Source organism: Quercus lobata, chromosome 1, assembly GCF_001633185.2.
Source record: "Quercus lobata isolate SW786 chromosome 1, ValleyOak3.0 Primary Assembly, whole genome shotgun sequence".
NCBI classification, from domain to species: domain Eukaryota; kingdom Viridiplantae; phylum Streptophyta; class Magnoliopsida; order Fagales; family Fagaceae; genus Quercus; species Quercus lobata.
The window spans coordinates 36,426,292-36,447,272 of record NC_044904.1 but is presented as its reverse complement, the minus strand read 5'-3'; the positions used below and the strand labels follow the sequence as shown (position 1 = coordinate 36,447,272).

The following is a 20,981-nucleotide window of genomic DNA, read 5'->3' as shown; positions in this document are numbered from 1 at the left end:
TGCTTCTTCTATTTTTTTTCTTTCATCTTGAACAAAAAAAAATCTCCACTGCCTTTCAACAGACTCAAATTCACTATAGACTTTCAACGCACAATAGTCAATCCATTTCTATCCTCAAATCTCCTGAAAGTTACCAAAAAAAGGAAACTACACACACACACAAAGAGGCCAATCTTGCTATGTCACTCAAAGCAGTAACCATTTTCACATTTTGTTAAATAGTGGTGACTGGCGAGGAGGAGGGAACCACCAAAAACAGAGTTACAAGGTATTTTCTCAAATATTTCTTTCTATTAATGTCATTTTTTAATGAGATAATTAAAAATAAAAATGCTCATAGGACTTCAAATTTTTTACAGATTCTTTGTCGAAGGAGCATTATCACCACTTGAGTTTCAGTTCATCGAACTTTCATACATTACTTCTACCATTGGTGCCAAAGGATAGGCGGAGGCCAATGCTATTCCTCACAGTAATGATTAATGGGCAGTGGGAGGGGTAATGTGCAAAATAGCTGTGTAAAGGGGTTGTATATAGTTAGTTAGGCAACGTTTGAAATAAAAAAGGAAAGTAGCATCTTGAGTTTTAGAAACTCGAGATCCATATTAGAACTCGAGTCTAAGAGGCTAATGCCACATAGATCTCGAGTCTTTAAGACTTGAGTTTCATGCAAAAAAAATTTCACCTATAGTGGTGTTTTTAAGCCTTACAGTGACGTTTTAAATCCATATAGTGGCGTTTTCCTGCAAATTTTTTGAATACCAGGTTTAGGGAGCCCTATAGTGGCGTTTTTGGATCCCTATAATGACATTTTAAAGCCCTATAGCGGCGTTTTTTTACAATTTATGGAAATCGAGTATTTAAAACTTGATTTTCATGTCAATTTTTTCTCAGTTTAAACCTATCTTCTTACAAATCGAAACTTAAAAACTCGAGTTTTATCTTGGAACTCGAGTTTTAGACACTCGAGATGCTAGTTTTCAACATTGTTTTGAAACGTGACAACTAACTAAAATTATTAATATTTATTGTTATTTAGAAAAAAAATTTGGCAGTGGGAATGAGTGTATAAGTTTTGTGTCTGAGAGATGGGCGTGGGTTGATTGAGGAGTATATAAGTTTTGTTTTCTGAGAGATGGGCATGAAATTGAGGAATCGCAATTCAATGGCAATCACCAGTTTCATTCTTTGTTTCTATAGAGTTCTAGGACTACCTCTTATCCCATCGGCAAAGTGATCGGTTTATTTTTTTTTTCTTTGATTCTATTAATAATTTATGTCTCAAGATGGGTTTATTGATGTTGGGATTTTTTTAATTGCTGTGCATAAGATGTAATATGTAGGTTGTTTATTTACTTATCAAAATTGTTCGTATTTTGTCTTTATTAAAATTTGTTTTTATTTTTTCTGCTTACGCTGAGAAATACTGTTTACATTGAGAAATATGCAAGCTAAAAAATCCTACTATCACTTAGTTTACTTTCCACTCTCTTTTGAAAGCTTTCATTACTTTTCAAAAATCTTTTTTATTTCAATGCTTTGTTCTATTTATTTAGACAAAATTTTTAGTTACTTTGCTTCTAGAATTTTGTTTCCCCTTTATTCTGATACTTTGGATTGATTGATTCCTCAAAATCATTTCAATTTCTTAATTCAATGTTTAAGAAGTTGCTATCCTTTGAAGAAGGTAAAAATTGGGGAATCAATTTTGTCATTTTTTAATGCGTCTTCTGAATTTTTGATTTGGGGGATTGGAAGATTTAGGGGTCACTACGTTTTTAACAATGTCCTAATTTTCTATTTTGAAATACAAGAGAATGATTTTGAAGAAAATCTGTTGAGTCATGCTAAGAGTTTCACATATGAATTTCTAAAATTTGAAGCTGATGGGACTAACGAGATCAACTTCCCTGGACGAATCCATTAAGACTGACGAAGTCGCCTTGACAGACGAAACAACTAAGCATCCTCGATGATATAACCACACCACTAATGAAGGCAAAGAAGCCATTCAATGTCGCCAATAAATGATTCGGGCGGTTACAAGGCCAGCTGTGTTGACCGTTGGAAGCCCATTAAAGTCCACATTATTGGGGATGAGGCGTTACTCAAAGGAGCATTAAAACCACCATAATAGCCACAACAGTTAGAAGCTATGAGAATGTATATATAGCCCTCACACCTCCAACAGAAGGTGCATTTTTTACACCGAAAAAGCACCTCTTGTTATTCTTATGTTTTGTTATTTGCTATAATCTTCTTATACTGACTTTGTCATTAGAGGCGCTGTGGTAGGCACCACACTGGTGACCATCTTAAGGGATTGCTACTTTCAGTGTGACACAGACAAGTATCCGGCTTCGTCTGAGCGTATTCACTACAACTGGCGAATTCGCACTTCATCAGTTTGGCGTCGTCTGTGGGAAACGACATTTTTTCGTACTTAGATTCGAAAGCGTAGTTTCCTATCAACTTCTACACTCAGATGGATTCCAACCAGGATTTAGCAACCTTAGTCCAGCAAGTCCAGGCTCTTGCGGCCATTGTCGAGGAGCTCATCAGACAGAATGAGGAAATGAGGTTATGGCTTCAGTAGGAGGAGAATCGGTTCAGAGCCAACCAGGAGAATGAGGGGGATAGCCATAGAAGAAGTGACTGTCGAGGACCTACTACTCCAGATGAACAGAACTCGGATCTTCTCCAGGAGATGAGGAGAGTGATGGACGAGCTGAGGAATGCCATTAAGGAGAAAATGGACCAGAGCCTGGATAGAATGGTTAGGGCAATAGATTCGCCTTTCACAACGATGGTCCTGGAATGCCCAGTGCCGTCGAAATTTCGACTGCCTTAACTTGAGGTGTTTGATGAACTTAAGAACCCCCAGGGCCACCTCAACACCTTTAAGACGACGCTAGGCCTTCAACAGCCCCTTAACAAGATACTGTGTCGTTCCTTCCCCACCACTCTCAAAGGAGCTGCAAGGGAATGGTTCACGAAGTTACCAACGTCGTTCATCGATAGCTTTGAGCAGTTGAGAAACGCCTTCTTGCGTCACTTCGTTGGAGGACAACGCCCTAAGAGGCCAGCGGATCACTTGCTCACCATTAGACAAGGGGAGAAAGAAACCTTGAAGTTGTATGTGAAACGCTTCACTCGGGAGAGATAAGAAGAAATATATATGTTTCAACAATAAGCCAATACGCATCAGATTGCTTACATTGGTGACCATCTTAAGGGATTGCTACTTTCACTGTGACATAGACAAGTATCCAGCTCCGTCTGAGCATATTCACTACAACTGGCGAATTCGCAGTTCATCAGTTTGGTGCCGTCTGTGGGAAACAACATTTTTTCGTACTTAGGTTCAAAAGCGTAGTTTCCTATCAACTTCTACACTCAGATGGATTCCAACCAGGATTCAGCAACCTTAACCCAGCAAGTCCAATCTCTTACGGCCACTGTCGAAGAGCTCACCAGATAGAATTAGGAAATGAGGCTACGACTTCAGCAGGAGGAGAATCGGTTCAGAGCCAACAAGGAGAATAAGGGGATAGCCATAGAAGAAGTGACCGTCGAGGACCTACTACTCTAGATGAACAGAACTCGGATCTTCTCTGGGAGATGAGGAGAGAGATGGACGAGCTGAGGAACACCATTAAGGAGAAAACGGACCGGAGACTGGATAGAATGGTCAGGGCAACAGATTCGCCTTTCACTACGGCGGTCTTGGAATGCTTAGTGCCGTTGAAATTTTGACTGCCTCAACTTGAGCCGTTTGAGGACTTAAGGACCTCCAGGACCACCTCAACACCTTCAAGAGGACGTTAGGCCTTCAACAGCCCCCTGACGAGATACCGTGTCGTTCCTTCCCCGCCACTCTCAAAGGAGCTGCAAGGGAATGGTTCACGAAGTTACCAACATCGTCCATCGATAGCTTCGAACAGTTGAGCAAGGCCTTCTTGTGCCACTTCATCGGAGGACAATGCCTTAAAAGGCCAGTGGATCACTTGCTCACCATTAGACAAGGGGAGAAAGAAACCCTAAGGTCGTATGTGAAACGTTTCACTTGGGAGAGATAAGAAGAAATATATATGTTTCAACAATAAGCCAATACACATCAGGTTGCTTACTTTCATGGAGAGCAGTACTTAAGAATAAGTAGGTTTTGAGTCAAATTTATCATATGCATGGTTTGGGAATTGTTTGTGATGCCTTAAGCTTCGCAGTGTTGTAATATGCATTCAATAATTAAGCTGCAACTTTTTTTCTTTTTTGATAATGAAACCTGAAAACTATATAGTTTGATGTAATGTAATGTATGCAAAATAAATGAGTGACCGAAATATGTCTTTGCTGTTTTAATTTAAATGATATTCTTATTTAGCATTTTGAAGAGATCGAGTTAAAAGAATTATTTTGATGCTACAGTTATTGGGGAAATTAGACAAATAGTATTAAACAAATTTATATATATATATATATATATATATATATATATAAGGACTTTCGAGGTAAAGATCCATAATGTTAGACATGTTTTGGCTCAAGTTGCCCAAACCAATTGTAAGCTCATGTATCATATTAACCTTAAGTTAGTCTATAATTAGCCTAGAGTTAGTCAAATATTCTAGAGTATATAAAATTCTATATTATGTTCACTATAACACAAGTGCTTAATATAATATGTAATTATTAAGGGTTTTCTGATTGTGTGGACATAAACCTTTGTATGTGTGTACTCTCTCTTAACTTCAAGCTTCCACCTATCATTTAATCATCACATACACAATACCTTTTACATATAATAATGTTAATCTATGCCCACACCATTCCAATCATAAACCATCAATTAATATCTTCATAGCTAGTCTTACTGTTTTCCCTTTGTAACTTTTTGTGTACATCCCTTCCCCCCGATCCTTAACAAATTCTTGATCCACTAATTAATATTCATAAAATTTTCTTTTCTAGGATCTTAATGCCCCCAGCCCCCCATAGCTCCCTCACCAATAAAGACCTTATCTTCATTCTTATTTTAACCATTAATTACCTATGGCTTTGGCTTAGATTGTAGCCCTCCCTCTGAATACACAGGTCTCCCTCTAGTATGAGCTACTCCAGAATTTTTGCTACAGTTGTGGAAAGTTGAGCCATGCACATTTTTATTTTTAATGGGTGTGCAAATACACTCGTTAAAGAAGAATCAAACAAGTCCAACTACATTGAAAAATAGCAAAATCAAATAAACAAACTTTTGTTAACAAATTTCCTAAGATCGGTGGTTAAGATGCATTTAATGTTTTATTAATTAATTATGTTTTTATACATTTTTAAGAAAATAAAGTGAAATTGTACTCATATATCCAAAAAAAACACACTCAATCATGATGAATTTATCATATAAACCAATAAATAATTAACAAGTGCACTTTTTTTCATTGAAAAACATACATTACAATTTATAATTAAACATTTATTAATTTTTAATTTGTACACTTAAGGCGCTCGTTAACATTACCCGTAAACAAACAAGGAAAATGTTAACTTTAACTAAAATAAGGGAAATGTTAATTGATACCTTAAGAGCATTTTTTAATTAACCATTTTTAAAAACTTTTTACAGAAAAAGAAAAAAAAAAATTGACTTGTTTGACATCTGTCTATATTTCCCATAAAAATAGCATTAAAATTCAAAAAAAAATTCTAAAATTATTCATTAATCAATGTCCTAAACGCATTTGTTAATATGATCTCCTAATACTAAAGCATTTGTCTACTTAAAAAATAAAAATAATCAATGAACTCGCACTGTTCCATACTAAAGCTTTTTTTTTTTTAGTACCTAAACTCGCTGAATCCAGTAAAAAAAAAAAAAAAAAAAGTTAATAGTGGTCAAAAGTTGCAGCTGTGGGTCTCCTATGTGTATTTAATTACAATATTGTCATTGAGTTATGAGTTATGGAAACTGAAAACAGTCTTTGACTTTTTTCAGTTTCCATAAATCATAACTCAAAAATCAGAGAATTGAGTGATGGAAACAGAGTTTTGGAAACAGGGTTATCGTTTGTTAAACAACCTTTTTGTTATGGGTCCTATCATTTTTGAGTTATAAGTTATGAAAACTGAGAATTGAGTTATGAAAATTGCCAATCCAAACAGCCTCTATATCTTCATCTCTTGCAAAAAAAAAAAAAAAAAAGAAGAAGAAGAAGAAAAGAAACCGGTCTACTATTGATCCCCTGCCACATACTGAGCGGTTGAGAGCCGTTATAATATAATTTCAAACCGAACTAACCATGCAAACCCTGAAACCTCTCTTGTAGTCTGCAATGCCGATAATCCCACTCCTCATCCTGTTCTTGCTCTTTCCCACATCCCCGTCCTTGGAATCCCAGAGATACACTGGTAATCCCACTCCTCATCTCTCTCTCTCCCTCTCTCTCTGGAACTAAGTCTACACATTTTTAGAAGGACTCATTTGATCTTACTGGAGAAGCATAACGGGTTTTAATTTCCAATTCTTATAAGGAACTCATTTGATTTTTCTTGAAAAGAATAATGGGTTTTAATTTTCTGCCAAGTTTTTCAAGTTTTATGGGTGTACAACACTTGGTTGAGTTTTGGTAGTTTCTTTATGTTTCCCTTTTTTTTTTTTTTTTTTTTTTTTTTTTTTTTTTGTGTGTATATTTTCTTTCGGAAATTCTAAGATAATAATTTTCGTTTCAGGTCAAGAGCCATCTAGAAGTTCTGGACACAGGCTTTCAAAACCTCTGGTTGGTGAAGATGGGAGGATTTATGTTTGTTCTGAGAAAGATTTATTTGCATTTGAAAGTAATGGTACCATTGCATGGACCATACATTTAGACTATTCATGTAATGCTGCTATGGCTCCTGTTCAGGGTGGTCTAGGAAAGGTCAGCAAATTTTTTTTTTTTGGTTTTATGTGTTTAATATCAGATTCTATGTCACTGCGGCTACTAGTTTGCAACTTCCTTACTTCAATTGTAATGGCGTTGGATGAAAATTTTAAGTTTTGCTAGCTAAGAAGGGGAAAACGCCGATGTGAATTTATTGTCACTCTTTAATACCGAGCTTTTGATTGCTTAACATTTAAGTTCATTTGATGGGCGTTAATATATATATAGATATATATATATATATATATATATGTTTAACCCTCATCTTCTCTGAAATTACATAGTCAGCATGTCAATGACTATACCATATGCAAATTGACTCAAGCTAATCAATGATCATAACTTATGCATGTTCACTCAATTAAGTCAATAGTATGTATTTTTATAACTTCCACCCCCCTCTCATGCTGATTTAGAATGAAAAAAATTAGGCATGTCATGCTTTGAGATCAATGTTCTATTTGCTTTAAGTGGTAGAGCCTCTTGAATATGACATGTTAGGGAGATGCATCACTTGTCATTATTCCTTTCACTCTCACCTTTTGTTGACTTCTTTTTTTTCAAGTTTATTATGTACTGCAAAACTTGTTCCAGCTAGACACATGTTGCAAATATATGGTGGCCTTTCACTGAACCCTTGGAAATATTATCATTTTGTGCAACTTTTTATGTTCATAAATTCTTTCAATGTATTTCCAGATATATTTGGTTGCAGAAAACAGAGTACTGAAGATCAACTCTTTTAATATTGGCTCATCCAAACCTGCTGCAGAAGTTTTCTTTGGTCCAGTGCCAGGTCAAGAGGAACTAATTGAAATTATTGGGCTCTCAGTAAGCACACTTAGTTCATCTGTATTTATCAATATTAAGAATCGAGGACTCTTTGCATATACGACACGTGGACAACTGCTCTGGAGTGTTGGACCTGTGATTTACCGATTTGGCTACCAACTAGGTTGCAGGAAAAATGTCACAGATTGTTATTTTACTTCTGTTCCTGTGATTGATCAATGTGAAGCTAGTATATATGTAATGTCCACACATCCCTTGTTTCCTTCATTCTTCTCTGACGTTTGGCTATAACTGTTAGATACATGTTGAATTTTGATCAGTCCTCTTCTCATATGCAAAGTTGCGATGATTTAAATGAAATGATTTCTTTAAGGGGCATTTTTTGGAGCTTTAATTAAGTTTGAAATTGTCAATTCTTTCAGGACTAAACTCTCTTTCAATATATGCCTTCATGCTTATGGACTTGTATCTATGTTATGCATTGGCAGATCTCAAATACTGAAGGAGAATTATATAGTTTATCAGTTCGTAGCCCTTACTTCAAATGGATCCAGGATTTTAGTTCCCTCGACAAATATTACACCGTCACCCCTGGAAACAATGGTCGTTTGTATGTCACTGTACCAGCTAGGGCCCTTGTGCTGGCTCTAGATGTCTCTACGGGTACTGTTTTATGGCAGAGATCTATTGGGCCATTGAGTACTACGGAATGTGCACCTATTGTGGATTCTAATGGTAACTGTATGATCACAAATACTTGTAGTTGGTACATGTTGCTTTGCACCATAAATTTGTCATATCATATTGATTTAGATGTTCAAAGTTTAGGATAACAATATTTGAGAAGCATTTGAGGGGACAAAAGTAGTACCTGTCAATGTACAGAAGGGGTGCACACAGCATCTTGTTATTATGAAAATAATCAAATGGGAGCTTTTCTGCTCAAGAACACAGTAGAGGGTGTACTCAAGTGTGCAAAGCCCACCAAGTGCATGTTCAACTTGCTAATAAAAATAATTGCATTATTTAATAATTAATAATTATGTATGAACTGTTGAATTCACTTTAAATTGGGGATAAATGTGCTCAATTTAACTTTAAAAAGCCTTAGGTCCCAACTAAATGTCACTACACAACTTTTTTCTTTTGGGTTATCTGACTCTATATACAGTCATATTCTCTATGGCATAAATTAAAATGGCTCCCATTCTGCATATGTATCGGTCTTAGTTGCTCATGGTTCATTTGTCCTCAACCAAAGCCACCTCTAGTGTATCTTAATATGCCTTTCTCATTACATATTTTCTTATATTGCTATTATTCCATAGCAACATCCTCAATTTTATTTTTTACACTCATTATGGTAGTACACGATACAGCTGGTTTTATGATTGCCTTACATAATCAATTATTTAATTTGAAATACACTCCATTATCTCATGGTGCTCCAGGTTTTTCTTCTCGTAAATCTGTAGGTCTTCACCATTTTTTTTGTGCAGACTGTCAATACTAGAAAATGGTATTGTAAAACTTCTAGCACTTATTGGCCATCGATACACCTTAGACCTCTTTTTTTTTTTTTTTCACCTGGTTTTATTATGTTCTTAATGTTGTTTACCATGAGAATGAAATTTCTGTAACAATTTGGTTTTTTTTTTTGGGTCAAAATAACTAATTGAATCTTCTTTTTTTTTTTTTTTTTTTTTTTTTTTTTTTTTTTTTTAATCTTGTTGTGTGATTGCTAAGCTCCTTTAATCTTGTTACTTATTCATGTACCAGGTTGGTTATCTGTTGGTTCTTTGGATGGGTTCCTATACTCATTTTCACCAACTGGGATTCTTAAGAAATTTTCGAAGGCAGATACACTGAATTGTGTGATTCAAGTTGCTCCACTGCTTGATTGCTCAGGCTATGCAGTTTATTTTTCTCAGACAGAGATGGAGGGAAAGATTAGCCAAACAATTGATGAATATACTTATGTCTCAGCAATGAGACCAAAAACTGTAATCTTCACTTTGTTGGTTCCAGCAACTGGGTTCACCTATTGGTCTGAAAGATATCCTGGTAATTTCAGTTTTCAATAATCTTTCCTCAAAGTTGAGGCTACATTCTTTGAATTCGTCTCTTTCTAAGTACAATATATTTTAACTTTACACTCAAAATGATTTTAGTGGATTGTATCAGATCAATTCTCATCCTCCTTGTCCGAGAGTGATCTGCGCCAATTTGTACTGGATGAGGGGATCCTTCTTGCTTTTGTGGCTGCTTCAAGTGAGATTCTCTTAATAAAGCATGTGTGCTAATTGCAGAGTGTAAAGTGAAATACACATTCTGTGACTTCAAAAATAATTTAGGCTTATCTCTCTCTCTCTCTCTCTCTCTCTCTCTCTCTCATACCATAATTAAGGCTTAGTTGAATAGTAGAGAGTGTCTAGTGGAATCCACACATGCTGTAAGAGAGAGGGGTATGATATCATCTCATAAGATACTTGTTCATTGAGTAGAATAGAATTTATGTCTATTATATCAAAGGATAGGGCATTCTGGAATATTTGTCTATGTCACATTCGACAAAAATTAAACCATTCTGAAGAAAATCACAGAATGGATGGCTAAGAATCATCTAATCATTATTATCTGTTACTATAAGAAATTACATGGTTGCATTTTTTTTTCTTTAAGCCAGATGAATAAAAATTGGGATAAGGATTTCTACCAACCATCTCTCCTAGACCCCGCAAAAGCGGGAAGCCTTGTGCAATGGATATGATCTTTTTACATGGACAAAAGTAAAGTCCCTGAGAAGATGCATGCTCAAATGAGGCTTTTCCAAAACTGGACATATTTTGTATTTTGATAATACCATTATATACACATTCTAAACAAAAACAATTGAATCTTTTACTCCTTTCAAGAAACTAAATTCACATTTTGATTTGAACTTTGTTTCTGAGTTTTAATATAGTTTTACTCACATCTTGACAATTGTAATTGATGCAGAGACTGGCAACCCACTACAATGTCGTACCAAACGTAATCTTTGTTCTACTACCTTGTCCTTCACTTCATACTGTGCACTGTATCTAATTTGTGTTCATTAACAGGTCAGAAGTGTGCATCTAGCTGCTCACAAGCAAAGCCCAAGTATCTCAGCATCTACACAGGTACGTTGCAACCTTCTGCATATGTTAAAGAAGAACGTAGTGTTTATGAACTACCAATAATACTCTTTCTTTCAGGTAATGAAAGGGCAATAATACTCTTCCTGCTATTTGAATCTGCTGTGTTGGTCATGCTAGCTGGACTTGTACGGTTCTGTTGTATATTTTGGAGGAAAAAGAAGGTTCAAGGCCAAGACCTTGGAAGTTTCCTAGAAAAGCGAGTAAGCTTGAATCCTTATATTTTTGCTGAAATAACACTAGATAGTGGGGTAAGGGAGATGTCTATTGCTTCATTGGCAATTTACACTAGAGGGAGACATATCGTTCTCTTTACACTGGTAAAAGAAGCATACTTTCTCTTGGTTTCATCTAAATCAATTTCTTTATTTTTTTTTTTTATGATAATCAATTTCTTTATTTAAGAAAAGAAAGCTTAGAAGGCCATGCTACCTTCAATAACATGAGAATGTTTGTTGTCTTTTTGGCCTTTCAGCGCTCTCTCCAGCTCAAAAAGAAAGTATTTGATAGGACAATTACAGAGCTTGAGCAGAAAGCAGCAGAGCAGGCAGTAGCCAATGAAGTTTTTGAAAAATTGGGGGATATGGTACGAGAAAGGGAAGGAATAGAAAGGAAGTTGTCAACAACCTACAGTCTGGGCAGAGACAGGGCTGGCTCACAGTCTAAATCTATGCTTCCACTATATGATGGGAAAACAAGGAGCTATTCTTTCCTAGGTGCAAAGAAAGAAAGTGTAACAGTATTTCACACATTAAGTGATACGTCTTCTGAAGAAAGCGGGAGTGAGAAAGATACCCACTGGGGTTTTCATGAAGAGGAGTTAGCAGCCAAGGCAAAAGCAAAGGCAAAGGCACCCATTGAAGCTGAGAGTTCAAGTGATGATGGGATCTATGAAACAGACTATCAGAGTAGTCCATCGGAGACCACATCAAGTTCAAGAGGATTTATCAATCCATTAAATGGGGTGCAAGAGTCAGGGGAAGTGAAATTGCATGATAAAGAAGTGAAATCCATGCAAACTGGTAGCAGATTAAGTTTAAAAAGAAGAAGGGCCTTGTCATCAACTAATTAGAGACCTGATAGGTGATTCATATCTTGTAATGCTAACCATGCAGTTCTACAAATCTATTCACTTGATTGAAGTAGTCCAAAAATCTGTTTATTATCTTGGTTCATGGAGTTTGAAGAACAGCACCCACGGGTAACCACTAGAACGGGGGGGGAAAAAACCCCCCCCCCCCCCCCCCCTTAAAAGTAGCCTTTTAGCTTTGCCTCTCTAAGGTGGTGCTATGGTGGACTAATGACGAGAATAAAAGAAAAGATGAGAGAATTCCCAGAACGGTAAAATTCACTCTTTTAATTATGTCTGTTGATAAAATTTTGACGCAGATTAAGGATAAGCATTACCTCAAATGGCCAAGGCCATTACATTCATCCCCTAACATCCGTGACAAGAAGAAGTATTGTTGGGTTCACAAGAATCATGGCCACTACACAGAAGATTGCCGGGACCTAAAGGAGCAGATAAAGGAGTTGATACGGAAAGGAAAACTACAAAAGTATGTGAAGAAGGGGGAGTCTAGTAGGTTCAGAGACGGTAACAAAAACCAGTGCGAGTCCTTGCCCAGAGACGAGGATCACACATTCCAGCCTCCGCGGAATGTGATCAGAGAGATAAAGATGTTAGAGGTAGGTGAACAGCGTCTACATGATACCCACGTTTAAGCAGAGACAGATGGACCAAGACATGTCTTTCAACGAGGAAGATGCTAGGGGAGTGAAGCAGCCACATAACAATCCCCTAGTCATAATGCTCACGATAGAAGGATTTAATATCAAGAGGATCCTCGTGGACAATGGTAGCTTCGTAGACATCATCTACCTTCTCGCTTTTCAGCAGTTGAAGCTAGATCCAAAAAGACTGCGTCTGTTTGACTCTCCCCTCGTCAGTTTCAGTGGAGACAGAGTATATCCCAAGGACATAATGTTTGGAATGCACCAAGGCCGTGTGCAGAAGCTTGCTCTGGAGCGAGGAAGTCCACACATATTATATAGCTGTGGTGAAGACAGTTTTGTTCAACATGTGGGTTTAATTTATGATATGCTGGTTATTGATGCTCTTGTTTCTCCCTTCTATTTTGAGATTTAGTTATTTCCCTTTCCCTTTCAGTTTGATTTGCGAAGTAGTTCTGCTACAAAACTTTTCTGTTGCTCCTCATTGACAGAAAATAGTAAGTGGCCTCCAAAGAACATAAGGTTGAATGCCATTGTAATTGACCCAAGAAATCTGAATTACAATGCTGTCGGAGGATCTGATGAATATGCACGTGTTTATGACTTGAGAAAATGCCAATTGAATGCATCGAGTAATCTAGATAGACCTGTGAACACATTGCGACCAACATCTTTCACATCACAGGGTTGTCTTACTCTAATACAAGTGAACTTCTTGTCTTGTACAACGATGAACTCATTTATCTATTTCAAAAGTACACGGGGTTGGGCCCCCCATCATCATCTGCCCCAACTGAAGATCTTTTGAAAAATGAAGAGCCACACGTTTACTTGGGCCATAGAAATTCGAAGACAGTTAAAGTAGTGAGTTTCCTTGGCCCCAATGATGAATATGTCTTGAGTGGGTCTGTTTGTGGCCATATATTTATTTGGAAGAAGAAGGGAGCTAAATTAGTGCGTTTAATGGTAGGTGATCGCCATGTTATAAATCATCTTGCGCCCATCCCCATATTCCTATTCTTGCACTTGTGGGATAGAAAAGAATGAAAAGCTCTGGGCTCCTATGGCAAGTGATGCTCCTCCAATGCCTGCCAATGCTGAACAGCTACTATCTTTAGCCTCCTTCACCCACCCCCAGGTCTTCTCCTTCTATTGTTTTGGTAGGGACACAGACTTATTTATTGCAAGTAATTTTCTGATACTTAATATCTGTGAATAGATTATGGAGTCTAATAGACAAGGCAGGGAAGACCATGCAAGGGTACTCTTGCCCCTGATGTTATCATGCATATCCTGTGCCTGCAGAGGTGACAAACAATGGCATACACTGAAAGGAGATACAGCAGAGTTGATATTGAGAGTGATGAAGAAGATGGAGGATATGGATTGTCAGATGGTGATACATCTTTGCGGAGAAGGTTTTATAGGAAATTCCACTGAGTGCAACGTTGGCTAGAAGTTTGCCACTTATAAAGTAAGCCAATTTGGGTTCTATTTTCCTCCTATCCTTCCATTATGTTAATTGTTATATGCTGGATATTCGGCTAGTATTTATAATCTGTGATATGGGATGCCTATCTTTATTAGGTGAGGGTTTTAAACAAGGATTTGGATGATGTATTATCTTCTTCAGAGCTAATGGTAACACCCTTACTTTTGATTCTTGATGTCCAACTTAGTGACAGGAAGTCTAGTAGCATTGTCAGATGTACATGAAGTGCAAAAGCTGAACAGGTACTATCTTTGCAGGAGTTAAAGAGTTTTTTGTTTGGTTGGTAGACTTGAAAGGTTTCATGTGTATAAATAGGTGGGCGCAAACAAATGAAGGTAAAGCTTGCTTGCTAATTTTGGGGCTCTAGTTTGTTAGAGCATGGTAAACTCCTGATATTTTGTAGTAATAGGGGTTAGTTTGTATAAAGGGGTGTCACATTTTTTATTTTATTTATGTGATTATCCAATTATGAATCTAAAATTTTAGATTTATTTATTTTGGTTAAAAAATAATCGAATACTCAGTTTACAAGTCTACAAGTTTGTTTTGGTTGGTGTTAATATCGAGTTGAATTGGATATATGCTCTCAAATCCAGATTCTGCAACAATAAATACTGACCAAACTAGAAATATTACTTGTCACACGTACAATAACATAAGTACTAAAATGTGTTTGGATAAATTTTATGACCACTATGTTGTACCTCGATTATTGTTCGATCGTACACCATACCTAGCTGATTTGATCTTCAACTTTATTTCTTTTATTTGTTTCTACCTATATTCATGAATCATGATTATTTTGTTGTACACATGCGGTCAAAAGTTAAATCATCTTCAAGCTTCAATTATGTTTCAACTGAGGTTATGAATTGATTCTCAAAAAAAAAGAAAAAAGAAAAAGAAAAGAAGTTTCAATTGAGGTTATAGGTAATTTCAAATTTGAAATATATATCATGTTACGACCACCTCTACCACGACTTACACCACATCTATTGCAAGGAGCTATGGTGATTCTTTGTTGTAACAGACCTGATCAAGAGAATAAATATGGTTTTAATTCGAGGAAAAACCATACCTCCCAAGAGCAATTTCTGAATAATATTCTGATTGATTTTATTGATATAATGCAAAGCTATATAAATAGCTTTACAGACCAAGGTAACAATAAACAAATCCAACATCCCTAAACAACTCAACATCTAGAAAAGGATAAGCACGATTCCTAACCAAAGTCCCTAATACTCCAATCTAATAACAATTCAGATTGCTATCCCTAATACTCCAATCTGATAACAATTCAGATTGCTATTATTATCTTTCCTAAACAAATTCGAATAAAAAGATAAAGCAAGTTTGAAACAGAGGCACATCCACTCCAGTGTGTAACACAGCAACTCCCACTGCTTCAATTGCTGCCTTGCAGACATAACATAACATAACCCAATCAAACATATTATAACATAACCCAATCAATGTTTATCCCATTATAGCTTACAATAGGGCACGGAAGTGATTTTGATATGCCACAATCTTCTAAGTCAAAAACATAGAGAAATCGATCACGATACTTTGTAAAGTAGATTGAATTTTGCTTGACCCCCCTTTCTCTTGCAATACAAGACATACCCTTTTCGTTGGCAAGAAAAATGGTCCGCTCGCCTATGCTTTTCACTTGGATCCATTTCTTTTCCGCCTGATCCATTTGAAAAATTAAGAAACCATAAACTGTGTGAGCTGGAAAGTATATCATGTGAACATACAGTAGCTCACCACAAGATTCAATCAAATATGTCAAGAAACGTACTATCCTTGGAGGTATTAGCTTAGTTAACTCCATTCCTGACACCGTAAATCGAAGTTCTGACCCTACAAATTCAGCCGTAAATAATTCTTGGAGAGTCAAAATGTAAAGTTTTCCCCCATACATTGTTGCATCCAATATTCCTCTATCTTCAAATTCTTGTTGACCAAATTTGTTATCACCGGGCTGGCAAAAGTAAAATATGGATCTTTTACTATTGAAGAAGATTATGTGACAGTGATCATTTGGGTCACTTGGTGGGGAGGACAAAATGCAAATACGACAATCATCAATGGTTTCCAATCGCGGGAGCTGCACAACCTCCTTAGATATAGGATTCATAACACACAAATCTAAAGAGTCCACATCTTTCAACACTAACCAACCGTTAGTATTAGCGTATATCATTTTATTGCGCATCTCTGGGATTGACTTTGTGGAAAAACGATTTTCTGATATGCTAAAAAAAATTTGTCTCTCTAGATATTCTCCATCAGAAATTACAAACCAAGGATATGATTGAGGGATAGTAGGTGCAGAAAGCTTTTCCTCTTCCTTTTGAGTTGCTACTTGCATGAATTGTTCTGTTTCTTCCGACGCTTCCATCCTCTTAATAAACTGAAAGAATTTGGAACAAACAAAAGTGGAAAAAGAATGAGTACCATTATAATAAAGTAAAATTTAAGCTACTTCAAAATAATAAATAATGGAGTGAATGACCTATGTTTAGGGATTGAATCATAGTTATTAAACCTAGCCCGAATCTCATAGTTGTTCCATAGCATCTAGAAAGAGATTCTTTATCTCGGCTAGTTAAATTACAAAACTAGTTACCCAATACCTAGATTTATCCGGGTGTTTAAATGGACCGTTTGTGCAGAAGCCCTAATCAAACCTATAGGTGTGGCAACCTATGTAACTCGATTGGGCAGTTGGGTTTGTAAAATTTGTAAATTTACATTTATAGATCCATTTTATTGACTTATCTGCTATTTAATATGTTATAATATGGTAATTTAAAGAGGTGAGAACCTAAATTTTTTTATTAAAAAAAAATGCACTTCTTTATTTGTCTGCCTACTTCCAAGTAAGGTTTTCAGACCCGGACCGTTTATTGAACCGTAAAAGGAAGAGGTTCAAGGTTTTTGAGGTTGAATCGTGATGACGTCATAATTAATTTAATAATTATTTAAAATATAAATAAATATATTAAATTAGTAAAAATTGAAAAATTACATAAAAATTTATAGAAAAAAGTTGGGTCATTTATAAATACTATTTTGTCTTAATTAAATTGTATTAAATTAATAATATTTAATACAAAATAATTAAAATAAATGCTTAAAATTTTGTAATATTGACTAAATTAGTACTTATAGAGATTCAAATATATCTTAATTTACGATAAATATGATATTTGTTAGATTTTTTCTTGTTATTTAAAATATTTTAAAACATTATATCTAAAAAATACTAAATAAATATCAAAAAAAGTTTTAAAAAATATAACTAAAAAATAATAAACTTAAACCTTTAATAAGTTGGCTGTGCTGGATAAAAAGAGAAGAAAAAAAACTTATGACTCATGAGTAGGGCTGTCCATGGGTCGGGCGGGTCGAGTTTTTGCCCAACCCACAACTGACTCGTAACAGTTTGGGTGGGTGGCTTTTCAACCTGCAACCGACCCGTAGCATTAATGGATTCATCTGTTCGGGTTGCCGGAGGGTGGTGGTCTGTTTCGGGTGACATCCAGTCGGATCCGACGAGATTTCGGCCAAATCGTGATAAAAAATCACTAGTTCGGCTAAATCCGGTGTTTATTGTACTAGAAATCGTCGGATTTAAGTGAAAAAAGGGGTCGAAATCTGGAAAAAAGTGGCCGGAATCTGGAAAAAATGGCCGGATATTGCATGAACTTCGGTTCAGGTTTCACGGGTTTTGAACTAAAAAACCGATAACCGACCCATTGGGTGTTGGGTTAGCAAAGTCGGAAACCGCGTCCGACTGCTGGAGTCGGCGGGTCGAACGGGTTGGCCGGGTCGCCGGTTTGCCTGGACACCCCTACTCATGAGAATCTCATGAGAAACCCAACCCCTCTCACACATTTTCCCAAACATCATGATCAAAGTTATACGTTTCCTCAAGCCACACCACATAATCAGACTTCAAACCTTATGGACTTTTGTCTTCTATTCTTTTTGCTTTCCCAACAGCCTCTGCCTCTCTCTACCTCTGATATTTCTTCCACAGTTTTCAAACAAACAGCAGTCTCCTTCCACAATTTTTCAACAAATAAAGAAGAAGCAGAAGCAGATGCAGATGCAGATATAGATGTAGATGCATATGCAAAAGCCAGAAGCAGATTTGTAGCCTTTCTTCCATAGTTTTCTATTCTTTTTTTTTTCTTTTTTTACTTGTTTTCCTTTTTTTTCTTTTTCTGGGAAGATCTGATGTTGGAGATTATTTTGAGCAATGTTTGTTTTGTGATTTTTTGGGAACTGTCAAACCCGTCACAAGACTCTCATCTTATTAAAGACTATTCTATCACGTGAAACCTTGATTTTGAATGATAATGACTAGTTTAATTTAGGCATATGCCTTTTTTTTTTAATTTAAATATTTATGTTGTGATCTCTCAAACATATTTATATATATATATATATATATATATTAAAATTATTTGACCTTACAATTCGATCAATAACCCTTTGGTCAATGTCCAGACTTGGTTAATTGTAAAAAATTTATGAAATATCTATTTGTACAAATAAATCTTAATACTACCCAACCATGAACTCAATATCATCTAGACCATAGACCTATTAAAAGTTTTTATGTGATAGAATTTTAATCTATAGAGTCAATTGCATAATAATTGCTCTTTATCACGAGATCAACACACTAAGGTATTGGTGGGGTTTAAACTTTGAACCCTGACTTATTAAAAGTTAGAACCTAACGGTGATGAAAAACTTTATTTGATTAAAAGAACTATAAATAAAAAATTTCATGAAAGAAATTATCCCAACATCAATCAATTATATCAATGAAAGCACGCAACCCGCCCAAAATTTACCAGTAGCATAACTTAATTAAAATTCACCTAAATGTGTAAACCTAGATTCACACAGTTTCCTATCCAGGACATGCAATATAGTAATAATTTGATTCGATTCATCAACATATCAAAATTTACTTTAGTTCTTGGGAAAAATGCTTGGACCAAATTGGCACGCACAAATAAAAAAACAAACCCCCCCCCACCCCCCTTCCCAAAAAAAAAAAAAACTTGAATACACATAAATATTTTAAGCATTCAATTAAAAAGAAACCCCCCACCCAATTGGGACAAATCAGTCTTTGAAATTTATTTTCGCAGTTCAAGATTGGAGAAGCAAAAATTATATCAGTGAAAACAAAATTTACACACCTGTTCTTTCTCCAAAGCCGAAGGAGCATTGATGTTGGCAGCCATTAGACCTAGCGTGAAACAACTGAAGTTTAAAGATTCAAAGTGCTGTATGTATCTCTGTTTTTTTTTTTCTTTGTTGGTGTCTCTATATATATAATCCGTTATTACCATTCCCAAAAGGATTAGAAATCCAATGCCGACTAGAATTGGTAATTGTACATAATAAAAACTCTTCATATATTATTTATTTATAATAATTGGTCCGTAAATACTACTACTCCAACATTGTTTAGGATTACATCAAAATTCTGCTAGGGCTAGGAAATCTAAATTACTATTTAAGACTAAAATATCACATTATTTAGTCGCTCCCACAACCACAATCAACTGCGGCTACTTCTGGTTTCTCAAAAAAAAAAAAAAAAAAAAAAACTGCGGCTACTTCCCATACTGTATGTATCTGATTTTATTTATTTTAAATGTTTGTTGTGACTTGGATTTTTTTTATTTTTATATTTGTTTAGTTGTGACTTATGAGTGACTAACTAATCTATTGGGATTTATAACCGAGACTCAACCTTTCTTCTTCTTCTTGTTCTTGTTCTTATTAGTATTATTTTGATAATTTGATAGTTGAGAATGAAGGATTTGAAACCTGAATTTTGTTCTTGACTTTGTTGTTGTTGTTGTTGTTAAATTTGTTTAGTTTTGAGGTTTTTTAGGTGGGTTTAAATTTTATTAGTGATTTTTTATGTGGATTGCTGGGGATTGATGGATTGTGTTGGCTTAGCGAGGGAAAACAGTAATTTTTAATATATATATATATATATATATATATATATATGGTTTTGTTAGTGTCAATGTCTAGAGAATAAAGTACATGGTAAAAACCAATATCATATGGATTATTACAGTCTTTACTACAACTTTTTTTTTTTTCTTTTTGAAAATTTTCTAGTAAAATTTTGAAGAATACATGGTACTTTTTTTAACTTGAATGTATTAAATAAGGATTTATTGCGTGCACACACGACTGTGATAAATAAGGATTTAATGAAATTCTAATAATTAAGGATCGAATCAAATTGTATTCCTCTTCAAATGAGAAGATTATTACTTTCATCGGGTTCTAATATTGGTTCTATTGCACGTTTTGTGGTCTAATTAGTTTATGCAAAAATTTTCTTTTTCTTATTTTATGATTGTAAAACAAAAACCACAAATTCACCTTTTAAAGTGCCTTTGATATTAACTTTTTTCAGTAACATACCTCAACAAAAAGTGATAAAGGACTATATTTGGAGGCAGCTTCCGGAGAATATGGCCAAAGAAATTGTCCAAATTAATTCTGAGAAGGACCAAGAGAAGAAAAAACTAAATGAATCTTGGTCTCAACTTCCACCAGAACTTCTGCAATTAGTGTCAGCGCATCTTTTTTGCGGGGACTTCACTACTTTTCGTGCAATATGCAAATCATGGCGATCAAGCAGTCTTATTAGTCGGCCACTCCTGCCCTTATTGGATTCCCCACATTCTCAAACTCCATGTTTAATGTCCGTGGGCAACTATAAATGTCGTATTTTTCACCCAATATACAACAACGCTTATCATATGGACATTCCAGAATTGTTGAATGCAACCATCCACTATT

At 35.5% G+C, this 20,981-nt stretch overlaps 1 protein-coding gene and 1 pseudogene across 2 annotated transcripts; both read left to right on the top strand.

The window, feature by feature from the left end:
- Positions 1–6,316: 6,316 nt before the first annotated feature.
- Positions 6,317–12,038, top strand: LOC115952159 (protein GAMETE EXPRESSED 3). Its single transcript, XM_031069264.1, has 10 exons — positions 6,317–6,405; positions 6,727–6,914; positions 7,617–7,946; positions 8,198–8,444; positions 9,489–9,773; positions 9,894–9,980; positions 10,710–10,742; positions 10,814–10,873; positions 10,949–11,091; positions 11,364–12,038. The coding sequence occupies exons 1-10, from the start codon at positions 6,330–6,332 to the stop codon at positions 11,958–11,960; spliced, it is 2,046 nt and encodes a 681-aa protein (XP_030925124.1). The 5' UTR covers positions 6,317–6,329; the 3' UTR covers positions 11,961–12,038.
- A 585-nt stretch (positions 12,039–12,623) lies between these two features.
- Positions 12,624–14,540, top strand: LOC115953242 (annotated as a pseudogene). Its single transcript, XR_004083665.1, has 4 exons — positions 12,624–12,971; positions 13,059–13,739; positions 13,842–14,096; positions 14,302–14,540. The product of XR_004083665.1 is annotated as a DDB1- and CUL4-associated factor 8-like (transcript).
- The last annotated feature ends 6,441 nt before the right edge of the window (positions 14,541–20,981 follow it).